General features: G+C 41.5%; 1 protein-coding gene across 2 annotated transcripts in view; it reads left to right on the top strand.

The window, feature by feature from the left end:
- The window catches only part of WWC3 (WWC family member 3), a 194,937-nt gene that overhangs the window by 133,715 nt on the left and 46,585 nt on the right, over positions 1 to 14,637 (top strand). For both annotated transcript variants that reach the window (XM_075915044.2, XM_075915035.2), the window contains exons 9-10: positions 7,368 to 7,610; positions 11,474 to 11,563. In XM_075915044.2, coding sequence (XP_075771159.1) covers positions 7,368 to 7,610; positions 11,474 to 11,563 — 333 coding nt within the window. The remainder of the gene's footprint in view (positions 1 to 7,367; positions 7,611 to 11,473; positions 11,564 to 14,637) is intronic.

The following is a 14,637-nucleotide window of genomic DNA, read 5'->3' as shown; positions in this document are numbered from 1 at the left end:
GCGGGGCGGAGGGTTATGACCGGGGTGGTCGGTGTCAGGGCCCCGTGACACCAACCTTAAGCCTCCCTTGCTTCAATTTCAGCTCATTGCCCTTACCCATAACTTGGGGTATATATTCCCTCCAGTTCCTTTGATCATGTCAAGGCTCATCAGTTAACGTTCATGATTACACACAGCTTCCATTATGTGTGGGGAGCTGGCTTAAAAGCCAGCCCGTGGTGCATCGGCTCCGAGGGAGTTGCCTGTTGCCCCATACTGCTTCCTTTGGTCATGAGAACTACACATTTTACAGAAAAAAACTTGCGCAATATTGCATATTGTGATGACTCAAAATGACAAGTTCAGTAGTTTACATTTTCTCTGGTCCCTAGAGTTTTTGGAGACTTTTGTTGTGTTTCCTGGACATATTTGCATTCTTCTTCAAGCATATTTGTGAGCAGCTTCCCTTTTCCATAGGAGGCTTCACAGTACTTCCGATATGCTCATTTAGTGTTTTTTAATTGTCTGTAGTATTTTTCTCATCCCCCCGCTTCTCAGACCTACTATTCCTAAGAATGTTTTCCCCGTTGAATGTGCGTGTACCTACTTTCAGACTCTAAATTTCAGCCTTTTTTTTTTTACTTTTGGCCTGCTCCAAAAGTGTGTTGTTTTGGGGGGGAAGAAGAGGCTTAATATTAGAGCATCTATTTGCTTTCCCTAGACAACTCTTATATTCAGTGAATGTATTGACAGGGATGTAATTTATAAAATGTACATTTAAAGTCTTATGCAAAACTCAGTTTTTCAGAATTGTTATTTTCTTCCTGGGTACAGGCGTTTGAGGGATATATATTTTACAGTGACTACAGGTAAAAAGTAGTATTTTCATTAGGGTTTATAACAAAAATGAAAGTCTCTATTGATGTAGTAATTTAACATTTTTCTGAAAATCTAAATTTGTGAAACATTAAGCAGTGTTCTAGGCATTTTTCCCATTCCCATCCATGAATAGCAAGTACTGATGGGTTTGCATTCCATACTCTAGTAAGTGGTATCAAATTGCTTTCTGGTCAATGGACTGACTTGCTGCTTATTCTGAATATCAAAATTTACTTACATTTTTTTCTAAGTGTTTCTGAAAAGTGCAGAGGAGGGAGATTGCACAAAGGAGATAACAAAACTCCAGTTATCTGAAGAAGTGAGCTGTGCCCACAAAAGCTCATGATACTATCTACATGTTTTGGTAGTCTATAAAGTGCTACCAGACCCTTTGTTGTTTTTTAAGTTTATCCTAAATCTAAGTCTAACTCGGCTATCCCCTGAAGCTTCAAAATGTTACTGTAGCTCATAAGTGAACACAAATTTAAGATGGCAGCACACACGTTCCAATAAAGTAACTTCTCTTCACTGTTTTGTATAGAATGACTTCTGTGTTACTCATTTGCACAATGTAGTTTACTTCCGTGTTACAACTTTTATTGGAATTTAATGTTTCTTGTCACATTCAGTAAAGCAAAATGGAATTTCACAGGCAAAACACTGAAGGTGGATTTAAATACAGTTTTAGGTTCGTCTTGCATCTAGGTAAACATAGTTAATGGGGTATAATTACACTGGTGCAATCTCACATAATGTTGTTACTTACTATATTGGTGCAAAATGGGGCACCAATAACTGACCGTGCAATGCTGTAGCTATTTCAACGCAAAAAGCCTCCAGTGTACACCAGATATGAGATTTGTTTTATTCTTACACAAAGCCTCCAACAAGAAATCTTTGCAAATAACTGCATATGCATGGGGAAGGCCCCTTGAGCCTGATATAGATAAGACACCTATTTTCCAAGAGGGGGGATTAAAACAGCACTGGATAGAATGCTCCCACTGAGTTCAAGAACTGTTCAGCTGAGAACAATGATATTCAAACAGTAATGAAAAATTAGATGAAAATCTCTCATTTTACCACTAAAAGTGTGTTATATTTGGTCTTTAATGTATTATCACTTACAAAAAGCTATGTTGTAACATAAATAATATTGTTTTAAGGTCACTTAAGAGAAGTGCTCCAAAAATGATTAGGAGGTAGTACCCGATACCAACTCAGTAGTTAGGGTTATGTTCTGAAATGATCTTGACATGGGGCATAAATGTTTCCATTTCCAAGTATGTGACCAATTAACATGAAATGCCTGACTAGGTTAGTTTTTATGCTCCCAGATTTTTCTGTAGTTTTTGTTAGGTTTCTCCTAGCACATTTTTTCACAGATAGTCTTCAGTTCAGGCTCTAGATATAACTTGTCCAGGGAAGTTCTACTTGTCTTTGTTGACTGGTATCTTTTCTTTTTTTAAAAAATTGACTATCCAAAACCTGATAGAAAGGTGTCTCCTCCATTGCTGTGATGCAACAATTAGATTTTGTTGTTTAAAGAAAACCATGGGCAATATCTTTTTTTTACTTATAATCATGCTTTTAGTTTATATGCCATGTGACTGAATCTAGTTGAGTGGGAACAAGGAAGCCTGATTAGTGCTGAACATTTTGATTTTTGTCCTACAACAAAGTAAGTTCTGTACATAGCTGTTGATACCCAAAATCTTCTCCAGCTACAGCCGTACGTCTGCGTGTCTTCTGCCCCCAAGCTTGCCCTGCTTAAGAATTTAAAATATTCAAAACTTGAGGAAATTAATGCACATATTTCACTGTAAAGTTATTCGTTTCTACACAGCCCATACTTAAGTCAAACTCACAAAACCAAGGAAATGAAGTATTAAGTTACTTTACAGTAACTTCTCCTTTATCCAAAGGATGCATCTAACCATTACTACAGCATCCATACCCAATATATGCTGTGCATCATCATTTTCTGCTTTCTTAAAGATACCAGCCTTTAAGAAGAACTCTTCTGAAAGACTTCTTTACTAAATTGTCATCTCCCTACCATGTGCCAAACATCCACAGATCGCTCTGTAGAAAAGGAAGTAATCTAGAAAGTAGTGTAAGTTGTTTGGGGAACAGAGTTAAAGATGGTTTTTGTGGCCTGCTGTGTCCAGTAATGGAAAGGTGTTCTTCTCTGAAAGGAGTAGTTGAAGTTAGATATCCTGGCTTATCATTTTTTTATTTTTGTGGGCATCAGGGATATTGTGTGTAGCGACCTTAATTGCCTCAAAGTTTTATACTCTCAAACAAAAGTTATTCAAGTAGTTGTCCTTTTCAAGACAAGACACAATTGTTAACACAAGAAGGAGATGATTGGTTCATATAGTACCTTAGATCTCCTGCGTTCAATATAATGGGTACATGAAAAATCTGATGTAGGAACTTCACATTTTTGAAATGTGACCTACAGAAAAGTAGAAAACATTTGATCTAACTCCCATTAAAAGGGACATCCAGCTCAAACCTTGATTCCAGTTGTATTAAAAAAACCCTATAGAACTGGATGCATGGAACTTTTTCAAAGAGTAACTAAGATGGAAGGGAAGTAGTGCTATTACTGACCAGTGAAACCTCTTTTCCTGGGACTGGTGTAGCTGTAGCTTGTATTAAGAAGTCTCAGACCTTGTCCACACTAAATGGTACTGTTGATCTACTTCAGCTATGCGAATATTGTGGCTGAAATTAACTGAATTACCACAGCCTCTTTCCCGTCGACACTGACTACTCTTCTCATCCTGGTGGAAGTACCAGTATCGGTGGAAGCATGCTCGGAGATTGATTTATCGTGTATAAGCAGATGCGATAACTTGATGGCCAGTGGATCAGTTGCTACAGTGAAGATCCACCACGTAGTGCAGACAAGGCCTCAGAGAGGTAGCTGTGTTAATCTGTTTCTGCAAAAACAATGAGGACCCAATGTTTCCTAAAAACTGACATTTATTTGGGCATAAGCTTTTGTGGGTAAAAACCACTTTGTCAGATGCATCTGATGAAGTGGTTTTTACCTACAGAAGCTTATGCCCAAATAAATGTCAGTCTTTAAGGTGCCATGGGACTCTTAAGTTAATTTTTGTGGTAAATGATTCTTCTATTTAAAGATAGGTCTTTCTGCTAATGTGCTGGCCATAATTTTATTGAAATTAAAATTGACACATGCTACAGTGTTTTAAAGTGCATGTAGAATGTAGTTACATATTTCAAATATAATATGTACTTAACTAGCAGACATACCCAACACTGCCCAGGTCGAGCAAGGCAAGGCTGGAGGGGGACCACACAGGCCTTCTGCCAGTGTGCCCCAGGTCAGTCCGTTGGAGGGTGGGTGGCCCAGTGCTTGGTTGAGGGCCAAACTCACGGACCAGGAGGCCAGGCTTGGGGTTTGAGGAGGGTGGCCAGCATGGGGGTTTTGGGAGGGGGGAAGCTTGAGATTTGGGGTAGGATATTGGTGGGGGGGAGCTCAGCTGGAGGTTGAGACCATGCAGGTCTTCCCAGCACCAGTCTCCCCCCCCCGCATGGCGCTTTCTGGGGCAGGGAAGGAAAAGAGGGGAGCATGCAGGCCTTGCTTCACCTCACCAGTGGGGTAGAAGGAGGGGTGCCACATAGGCATTGCCCAGAGGTTTTAAGGCAAGGAGACCACTTACCGGGGCAGGCCAAATGGTGGAACCCCATACCCTGCTGGCCATTTCATGGGTGCGGCTATCCTCAGTAGTAACTGTAAGGATATCTCTCCCCTGTGCTCACTGCCCCCAGTGGTGACTATAAAGATCGCTTCCCTCCTCTCTCTCCCTGCTCCCTTTCTGTTTTATGGAAAACTATCATATTCCTGGTACATTCCATTTTCCTGACACAACCAAACCCTGACCTTGCTTTGTTGTTATAAGAGGAAGCTGCATATCAAATTTGGTAGTCCTAGCTCTTAGTGAATAGGAGGAGTTCTTGAACAAAGAGACTCAGACAGATATTCATATCTCTAGCATACCCCTCCCCGCCCCGAGATTATAGGTTTCCCTGTTAAAGCTTTAAGCCCACTAAATTAATTTCTTTGGTAGGCCCCATTATTGCAACTGCTCTTTACTGATGGACTTTGGAGCTTGCATAGAGTAATGCTGAAGTAATACGGATTTCAGGAGCAGGGTGGTTGTTGCTGTATTTGTAAGACTGCATGTAATTTGTTTTTGTTTTTATTTTATCAGGCTTGAATTTAGAATTGTCTTTTTTTAAAATCTCTTATTAAAATGAGTGTGTTCTTCTTTGGCTTTATCATATTTGAATCTGTCTCATGAACATGACCGACTTAAACATTTTAATTAATTAATTAATTTTTTAATAAAATGAAACCCCTGAGCATTTTTAAGTTATTCAACAAGGAAATATTGCTGGCTAATTGTCGCTAAGAACTGAGAAAAATTATGACATTTTATATCTTCCAAGAAAACTTTTTCTCTTGCATAGTTCCACTTTTACTAAAAGAGTTGTCGGAGGGTTGGTAAGTGATTGACAAGAACGTGGTTGTGTCGAGTCTCCTACAGACATAGCATTCCGGATTTTCACTAGGGAACACATTTGAAAAATCTCTAGACGTTTTTTAAAATTTGTGTCTCATATAGTGTCTCATAGAGTTGAATATTTTGTGTTCCTACTCTAAAATACAAAGTTTCATTTTAAGATATTTTGTTAGTATGAGCTGGGCTTTTTAGATTTTAACTTTTAGGGTCATAGCCTAGAAACTCTGCTTAGATAAACGGCCCCACTGAGGTGAATTAACCCTGACTCTGTACTCCTGCCATCTCCTCTTACGTACACATAACTTAAAGTTAGCATGTTTTCAGAAATTATGGACAAACCTCAAAATGACAGGAGATTTACTAATGTTCAGTTGCCAATCAGAATTGTTTGGCTTCACAAAATTAGGACCAGATTCTGCCACCCATATACTATGTCTAGGCTGCGGAGATTATACCTTCATAGCTAGGTTGGAAAGCCCTTTAGTATAGATGCAGCTTATACTGACAGAAAGGGTAGTGTCAGAATGCCACCTTTCCAAATGAAGGTAACTGTTAACAGAAGCATTCTTTTGTTGACATATCTGCGTCTACATGGAGGTTAGTCAACGTCACTTATGCTGACAATTCTGTCGACAAACCAAACTTTCTGTGAGGTTTGCAAATCTTGTCCCTTAGGCCTTTGAAATCAGACTTTGGATCTTCCAGGCCTGGGTAGAACGAGGAAGTTCAGAGGCATGTCAGAATGAAAAAGAGGGAAAAAGGAAACTGTTCAAACTAAATTTAAATTTCAGAGAACTTGATTTGTCAGGAACTCACAAGAACTCAGCTTTAAAGGGGCACAGTGTTTATGCAAATAAACTCCATGGCTTCTGCATTCCTCAACTTAGTTTGTTCATTCTTCTCCTCTAACCATGACCATACCACCCGAAAACTGAGGTACTCTCCTGAATAACTTGTGGTTTGCGGATGGGCTGTTATGGCTTGTGCTTTGTTTTCAGAGAAGAGAAATAAGTTGTTGGAGTAGGAGGGCTTGGCTTCTTCCCAGCAGTACTTTTATAATGGCTTCTCCTGGCGGCAACTGTTCAGCTCCAGCCCCATATTTTTTAGATTCATGACTTATTTATTCCTGTCCTCTAGTTGTCAGTCATGGAGTGCCAAATCTTTTTTGTCCCTTAAAGTTTTTTTCCCAGCTGAGTGTCTGGAGAATAGCTTGGCTCTAGACATTGTGGGACTTGTTGATGGCTAAGTCCCTCAAAACATTCCCAAAATCCTGATTTGGGGAGAAGAATAAGAAATAAAATGACCCATTCCCTTCAGAATAGAAGTAAGTTTCTTGGGCTACTCAGACGGCTTCCTTGGACCCCAAGCCACATGCTTAATGTTTACTACATATAGCAGTCTCACAAATATTCATTTTATTTACATATCTTTATAGTATCTTGATAATATGAACTATCACAGCTCAAAACTGCTAAAATACCATTGCAGACATTGTCTAATTAATTGAAAGTGGTAATGATTAGTTTTTAAAAATCTTCATTTGCTATTAAGAAAGATCAGATGTAAATTAGAGTCTGATTTAAAACCAACAGAGAGAGGAAGCTAAGAGTAAACTCTGCAGTTGTATCATACATCATCTTTCAAATATATCGGCAACACATAGGGTACAGTGTGGAACAACTCCATTGGTATCTTTTAAATCCCCAACATAATGGGGTATATGTGTAAGTTAAGGGTGTTAAACTATAGCTCTAACGAGATTCACTTATGTGAGACCATAAATATATGCTTGCATGTTTTTGTGGTTTTATTTCACATTCACAAATAGTTTTAAGATTAAAAGTAATTAAGTGTTTGTGGTTTGGGAATGATTTTCCTGAACAGTTTTGCCACAGTATTTTTTTCCCTTTACTTATCTTTTTCTTATGCTGTCTCTCTCTTTTAAAGAGTTTCCAATATACAGCAGCAGCTGGCCTTGCTAGATAATGAATCCTGGCCAGGAATGGCTGAGGCAGACAGGGACCGGCTTCAGCTCATCAAGGAGAAAGAGGCTCTCCTTCAGGAACTGCAGCTCATCAGTCAGCAAAGACGATCTCCAGAATACATTGCACGTTTGGAGGAAGAAAAGCGGCGCTTGGAGGATGAAATTCAGCGGGCTCGGGCCAGTTCTGCTCAAGGAGCCACTGAAAGGTTTGGGGTCTTAAATTATTTTCTTATCTACCATAGGATGCACCTGCACATATTCCAAGTGAAGAGCTGGTGCATTTTACCAGCTTTATGTGAGATCAAAGCACATGGTTATTTGTGCACTTGGCTCCCAACTGGGACTCTAGTCTCTTTTGTAACTTCCTGACCATGCCACTGTTTAGAGCCAATCTTCTGAAAGCTTTCCTGAAATTGGCAGGACTAGTCACTTTCCCTTTTCCTCTTCAGACCCTTACGGTGCAGCAGAATTGATAAAATCATGTCAGGTTTTCACTTCTCTTTGGAAAAGCTATGAGCTGCAGATGAATGCCATTGAGCTACTCTGGATGAACCTAAACACTTATGACCCACAATGATGGGGATAGTTATGGCCTTAGAAACAGCAGAGACATCCAAACAGAGACCAAGTCTGCACACAGCATAGCCCCAGGACCAGAGAAATTTAAAGATGACCTTTATGCTGTGTTTACACACATCTTTCCTATTTGCCTGTGCAGTCTACAGTTTGGCTGCATCTAAATGTGAGCCTAAATTTTGTTGTGTATAATGTATATACTTTTTGTGTATTTAAAACCAATATGAAACTCTGTTAGAAATGAAAATATTCTTCGTATGAGGAAAGTATTGTTCATTTCAAGGTGCCATAAATTGTCATCTGAATTTAAGGAAAGGACTAGAATTCCAGCCAAGTATTGCCAATAGACTTTGGTTATTATAAAATGCTTGCAGTTATAGAGACGGAGCTTCTGTCTAAAACCCGTCTTTCTAATACAGGCAGTCCCCGGGTTACGTACAAGATGGGGACTGTAGGTTTGTTCTTAAGTTGAATTTGTATGTAAGTCGGAACTGGTACATATTGTAGGGGAAACTCTAGCCAAACATTTCTCCAGAGCTCAGTTTTATTCTCCCATACCTCACTTCCCTCAGTCCTTTATTCTCAAGCTGAGGTGTCTGCTGAGAAAAGCTGCTCCGCGTCTCCCTGGTCTGCTGGGGGGGGGGGGGGGGGGGAGGGCCTAGCTTCGTGTCTCCCTGGTCTGCTGGGGGGAAGCAGCTAGTGTGGGGTTGCCTCACCCCGTTTGTAAGTAGGGATCCGATGTAAGTCGGATCCATGTAACCCGGGGACTGCCTGTACTCTAATAGTGTTGCTAAACCTTATGGTGAACCTTTTCTTACATCAGAGGAAATATTTATGCCCATTTAGTTCTTCCATGGAAGCAGCTAGCATCTGTGAGAAGGTTTGCCAGATTTTCTGTGCATTCTTTTGGCTTTCATAACAGGTTGAGGCATGAATTAATGGAAAAAGGCCAACTTTGACACTTGAAGACACTACACTGAACAATGTTAATACCATCTTGTCTAAATATTAACACTTATGTGATTAAGTTGATCTTTATAAATAATTGAAAATGGCCCCATATCCAAGTTTGCAGAACTCTGTTTGTCTTGAACAGGCATACTTCAGGCAGTAAATCCAAAGGTTAATAGAGAATATACAGATGATTAAACAAATACAGTTGATGTTTTGTATGACATTATTTGTGATTTTTTGCAGCATTGGCACTCCAGTCTAGAAAATGATAGAGAAGGGAGTTCACTTTACCCTGAAGTGTAGTAAATTTTATATGTTGTTTTTGGGATCTCATGTTAGGTAGTGCATACTGTGCTGGCAAAAAGAGCAGGCTCTTTTTCCATGTTGTAGTCTGTGCTGTGGAAACCAACATTCCAGGGTGATATTTGATCTTTCAGATTCTAGCAAAAAATTGAGCAAAAGCTAGAACAATATTTAAGGATGCTGCATTTTTAATAACAAAAGAGAGCACAACAGCAGAGACCCAACTAATTGTAATTAGTATCTTATGTTTTGTTTTTCGAATCAGAGACAGAAGGTTACTCTCACCGAGGTTCTCCTTCTGTATATCATGTCCTTCCCGCCAGTTTACATGCGCGCACACGTGCATACACAAAGGGTTGATATTTAGGCACATTTAATAAGAGTTCTGTTACTGATGTTAAAATGTAGCATTGAGTACATAAAGATCTGGCATAACTTTAAACTTATACAGCAAACTACACTGGGGCTTCAAGATTATGTTGTGTAGAGAAGGTAGCTTTCTTTCCTTACATAGCTATGAGTGGTTAAGGCTGACATTTAATTTCACTCACCTCAAAGATTCCCTTTTTCACTTACCCTTTATTACCTTCTCTTTGAAAACGCATGCATCATATTAACTGTTTTTCCAGTCCAGGAGGGTTAGAGACATTCTGTGGAGCCAGTTAACACTGACCGGGTATGTCTACACTGCCACCCTAGCTCGAACTATGGAGGCTAATGTAGGCATTCGAAGTTGCAAATGAAGCCCGGGATTTAAATATCCCGGGCTTCATTTGCATCTTGCCGGGCGCCGCCATTTTTAAATCCCCGTTAGTGCAGACTCTGTGCCCGCGGCTACACACGGCACGGAGTAGGTAGTTCGAATTAGGCTCTGTAATTCGAACTACCGGTCCACCTCATTCCACGAGGAATAATGGTAGTTCAAATTAGAGAGCCTAATTCGAACTACCTACTCCGTGCCACGTGTAGCCACAGGCACGGAGTCCGCACTAACGGGGATTTAAAAATGGCGGCGCCCAGCAAGATGCAAATGAAGCCCGGGATATTTAAATCCCGGGTTTCATTTGCAACTTCGAATGCCTACGTTAGCCACCCTTGTTCGAACTAGGGTGGCGGTGTAGACATACCCCCCCTTGAGTAAGGTACAGAGCTCTGGACACCCACCACTTTGTCCCCCTCCATTCCAAATATCAACCAGCACGGGAGCATTGAGGACTTAAAAAAATATAATTGCAGTTTAATACAGAAGAATTCACTTTTGGCTTATTAGGTGAAGGTCAAATCGATACTTATCTGTTTTTCCAGTGGTTCTTCACTCCTCCCCTGCCACAGTATATCTGAATGAAATCCAGGATCCTAGAGTTTTGTAATAAACTGTTTAACAGAAGAGAAATTCTCAAAAAAAAAAAAAAACTTTTGAAGTTTTACTTTCAATCTGGCAGGGTATTTGGGGTACTTCCATGTACTTTCCCCTGCAAAGTACAATTAAATGACATAGTTTTTTTTTTTTACTTGAGATATAATATTGACACTAGGAAGAAAAGAAATCTTACTGTTTTAATCAGCTGCTCTTGCCTGTTGCATGTCAGCTTAGGTACCTTTATGTGGCCTCTGCAATTTCTGTTATATACCCTCACCATCATATCTCTTGTGTTTTCCTTTGGTTCCTTGTGCCTCAGTTACTTCAGTTCTCTAAGGGTTATAGAAGGCTGAGTTCCTGTGTTCTCAGTGGGAGTTCTATCATGGATTAAATGCTGTGTATTGCCCTTATTGGCTATGTCTACACTGCAGCACTATTTCGGGATACCGGAGCTATCCCAAAATAGCTATTCCACTTCTTTTGAGCACATCCCTTATTTCTAGATATAACAGGGTCCCTGTTCTGATGTCCCTGTAAACCTCTTTCCACGAGGAGTAAGGGATGTTTTGGAATAGCAATTAATTTCTAAATAGGTGCTGTATAGACAGCGCCAATTTTTGAAATAAGCTATTTCTAAATTGACTCGAAATAAGCTACACAATTTGTGTAGCTCAAATTGCATAGTTTATTTTGAGCTACAGGCAGTGTAGACACACCCATTCTGTTTTGTTAAAAAAGGATTCACTATTTAGTCCAACAAACCTGCAATACAACAAGAACTGTGTCTTCTGTATTTGGAAAGCTCTTAGCACATTTTGAACACTATTGCAATATAAACAAAAGAAGGAAAATAATAATTGCAATTTTAAATTATAGGATACTGTTACAGGAGAAGAGAAATTGTTTGCTTTTGCAGCTGGAAGAAGCTACTCGTTTAGCCTCCTATTTACACTCTCAGTTAAAAAGGTGAGTTCTTAAGAGAAAATAGTATTTAGAAAAGAACTTGAATTTTGAATTTTACAGAAAGAGCAAAAGTACAAATAGAACATGCCATTTTATTTTTTCATACCTTTTCTGTATATTGATATATAAGTAAAGGATGGGTACTGGTTCCTACTTTGGTGTTCTGTTTTCTGAGTGTACAGTTTGGTCACTGAAAGACATCCACAGGTTGTGGTTTAGCAAAGTATTTGATTTAAATTCAGTGTTTTGGATAGTGTTATAGGGAGAAGAAATACAGCTGAATCCATTTTAAAGTTTTTGTTTATAAATAAAATTTTACACGTGCGTGCACACACACACACACGACTAAACCTTTAAACTACACGTGACAAAATACAGGTTGAACCTCTGAAAACCGATACACTCTGCTCCCACACCATCAGTGAGCTTCTGGACCAGAGAGCCCTGGAGCCTACTGGCAGAGGGGCCAATAGCCTGGCTGGGGGCAGCGGGATCAGAGGAGCTCCACAGCACTGCTGAGCCTGGGAACCGGAGAACCCCAGCAGCCTGTGGAAGTGCAAAGCCGTGGGCTGGGGAATCCCAGGTATCCATAGGAACACAGGGCTGAGAGGTGTAGAAGCCTGAGTGCCTGTGACAGCATGGGGCCTTAGAAGCCTGGTTGCACAAGGCTGGGGAAATCTGGTCTCACATGGCAGTGCGGGCCGAGGCTGGAGAACCCCAGCTGCGTATGGCAGCCTGGGGTCGGGGCCAGCAGCAGCAGAGCTGAGGAGAGCAAAGAGGGTGTCAGAGACAGGGCGCTAGCTGGTTCAGGCCCATAGCAAATTGTGTCATTGGGGACAAGTCAGATCCCAACAGTGCTGAACCAGAGATGTCCAACCTGTACAGAGAATTCAGTTACATTGAGCTACATTAATGGGTCCCATAATTAAGCCCATATTAGTAATTTATTGTGTAAGTCTCTGGTGCTGTACAGGTAGACAACATAGAAAACAAGCTAAATAGACAGTATAAATCACACACAACTCCTAGGTGAGAAGAGCAATGTAAATGGGGAGTTAGTATGTTGTCCAGGGGTTACTTTACTGACATGGGTTATGTTTTGTAGGATAAGTTAATTTTGAGTAGAGGTGTGAAAGAAAAAAGCAATACATACTTGATGCACCAGAGTTTGGGCTAAGAACAAACAGAAAAGATTGTGATGCACCACCTTAGCATTCACTGTCAGAGCTGGCTCTTTTCGATCAGTCTTTTTCATTCAAATAGTAGAATTTTTATCTGGAGGAAAAACACGAGTATTATAGCAGCAGCCCTACAACTAATACCCACAGTCCAACTATTCCTTGTCCCCTTCCAAACTCTGTATAGAGAAAAGAGGGCAGGGTTCATTTCTGGTATGAAAGGGTAAACAGAATAGTCAGAAGGGAGAGAAAAAAGTGCTTAGAAAATTCTTTGCTCTGACATGAAGACAATACCCATTCAGAGGAGGGATTTGCATGCAATGGAGGAGTCATCCTCTAATCATGTGGATATCAGAACATCTTCAGGTCTCAGATGGGTAGCTATGTTAGTCTGCAACTTTAAAAACAAGTAGTCCTGGGGCACTTTTAGAGACTAACCATATAAAACATTTTCCTGTGGCACGACATAGTGACATCATCACGTCACTCTGCATCCACAGGCTCCCTGCCTGAACATTGTTCGGGGACCAGCAAAGCCGCCTGGCAGCCTGGCTCAGACCTCCTTTGCCTGGCGCTGCAGCCTCCCTCTCCTTTTCTCCTCTGTGTGGTTGAAGCACCAGTGCTGGCTTCCTGCTGTAGGGTGTGGGTGGAGAGAGAGCCCTGAGCCTTACTGCACAGGAAAAAAGTGCTCCCCTTCCTGGGCAGGGGAAACAACAGTGCACTGTCTGGAGGCTTTCCCTGAACTCCCATTGGCCAGAATCCAGCTAATGGGAACTGGGGTGAAGCCCAAAGACCAGTACCTTCCACTCCCTTACGCCCAGACCCTGCATCGCCAGCCCCCCTGCTGAGACCACAAACTCCACAGCCCACTCCTAACTCCTTCCCCTAAGCCTGCTTCTGCCCCCTCCCTGTGTCCTCATGCCCAGACTCTGTACCCTCAGCCCCGTCACTAACCCCCTTCCTGAGATCCCGCACCCCCAGCCCACTCCTAACCCATTCTCCCAAACCTGCTCCAGCACTCCTCCCCCTGCCCAGACACCCTGCCTCAAGCCCACTCCAGCGCCGCTCCCCCTGTCTGGCCAGACACCCCACCCCTCCCTGCTCTGCACTCTACTTCCCACCCAGACTTTGTACCCTCAGCCCCTCCTACATCCCACTTCCTGCCCAAATCCTGCATCCCCATTCATGTCCCACTCACTGGCAGCCCTGTTCCACACATTGATTCCCTTGGTTTTGCCCCCACCCCAGAGCCTAGGGAGCCAAAAAGTTCCACTAACTGTGGGACCCCAGAAGAGTTAATGTGGCCTAAGGCCTTGCATCTCAGTCCTGTCCCCAACCCTCCTGGGGCTGGAGCACCAGGGGAGTGAGATGCTTCATTTGGGGGCCACATCATTGAGGGTTGTTGGGTTTTGGAGAGCCTAGCTCCTGTTGGTTCATACTGCTATACTGTTATCCCCACACTTGGAAAGGGGCAAAGTAATGGGATTATTGCTGAAATTGCAACTTGAAAGCTCTCACAGGTATCTCAAATGGAAGTTCTTTGAGTTTGGTTGGATGTAAAACTGTATAGAGGGATTGTTTCCTGGTCCTGCCAATGCCCTTCTCCTCTCAAACCAAATTAGTGGACACAGTTCGAAAGCAACTGAGTGATCTATAGTTCACACTGGATAACTGATGGCCCCTTCTGACATTAAACTCCAGGAATCTGACTTCCCTCACTAGTCCTCTCTGTGGCCACCTTTCCACCAAAACCCACATAGCTTACCATCTCTAGATTTAAGGAAAGAGATGTGGTGTTTTTGTACCACTTCTCCTCTTTAGGCATACTGACCTAGTTTGGTTCTCATTTAGTCTACTTTCATCACTTTGATGCCTAAAGGCAAGGGAGGAGGAAAAATG

The sequence above is a fragment of the Pelodiscus sinensis genome, chromosome 1, assembly GCF_052426305.1.
Source record: "Pelodiscus sinensis isolate ZL-2025 chromosome 1, ASM5242630v1, whole genome shotgun sequence".
Lineage (NCBI taxonomy): Eukaryota > Metazoa > Chordata > Testudines > Trionychidae > Pelodiscus > Pelodiscus sinensis.
The sequence above is the reverse complement of the archived record's forward strand: the minus strand, read 5'-3'. Positions and strand labels throughout refer to the sequence as shown.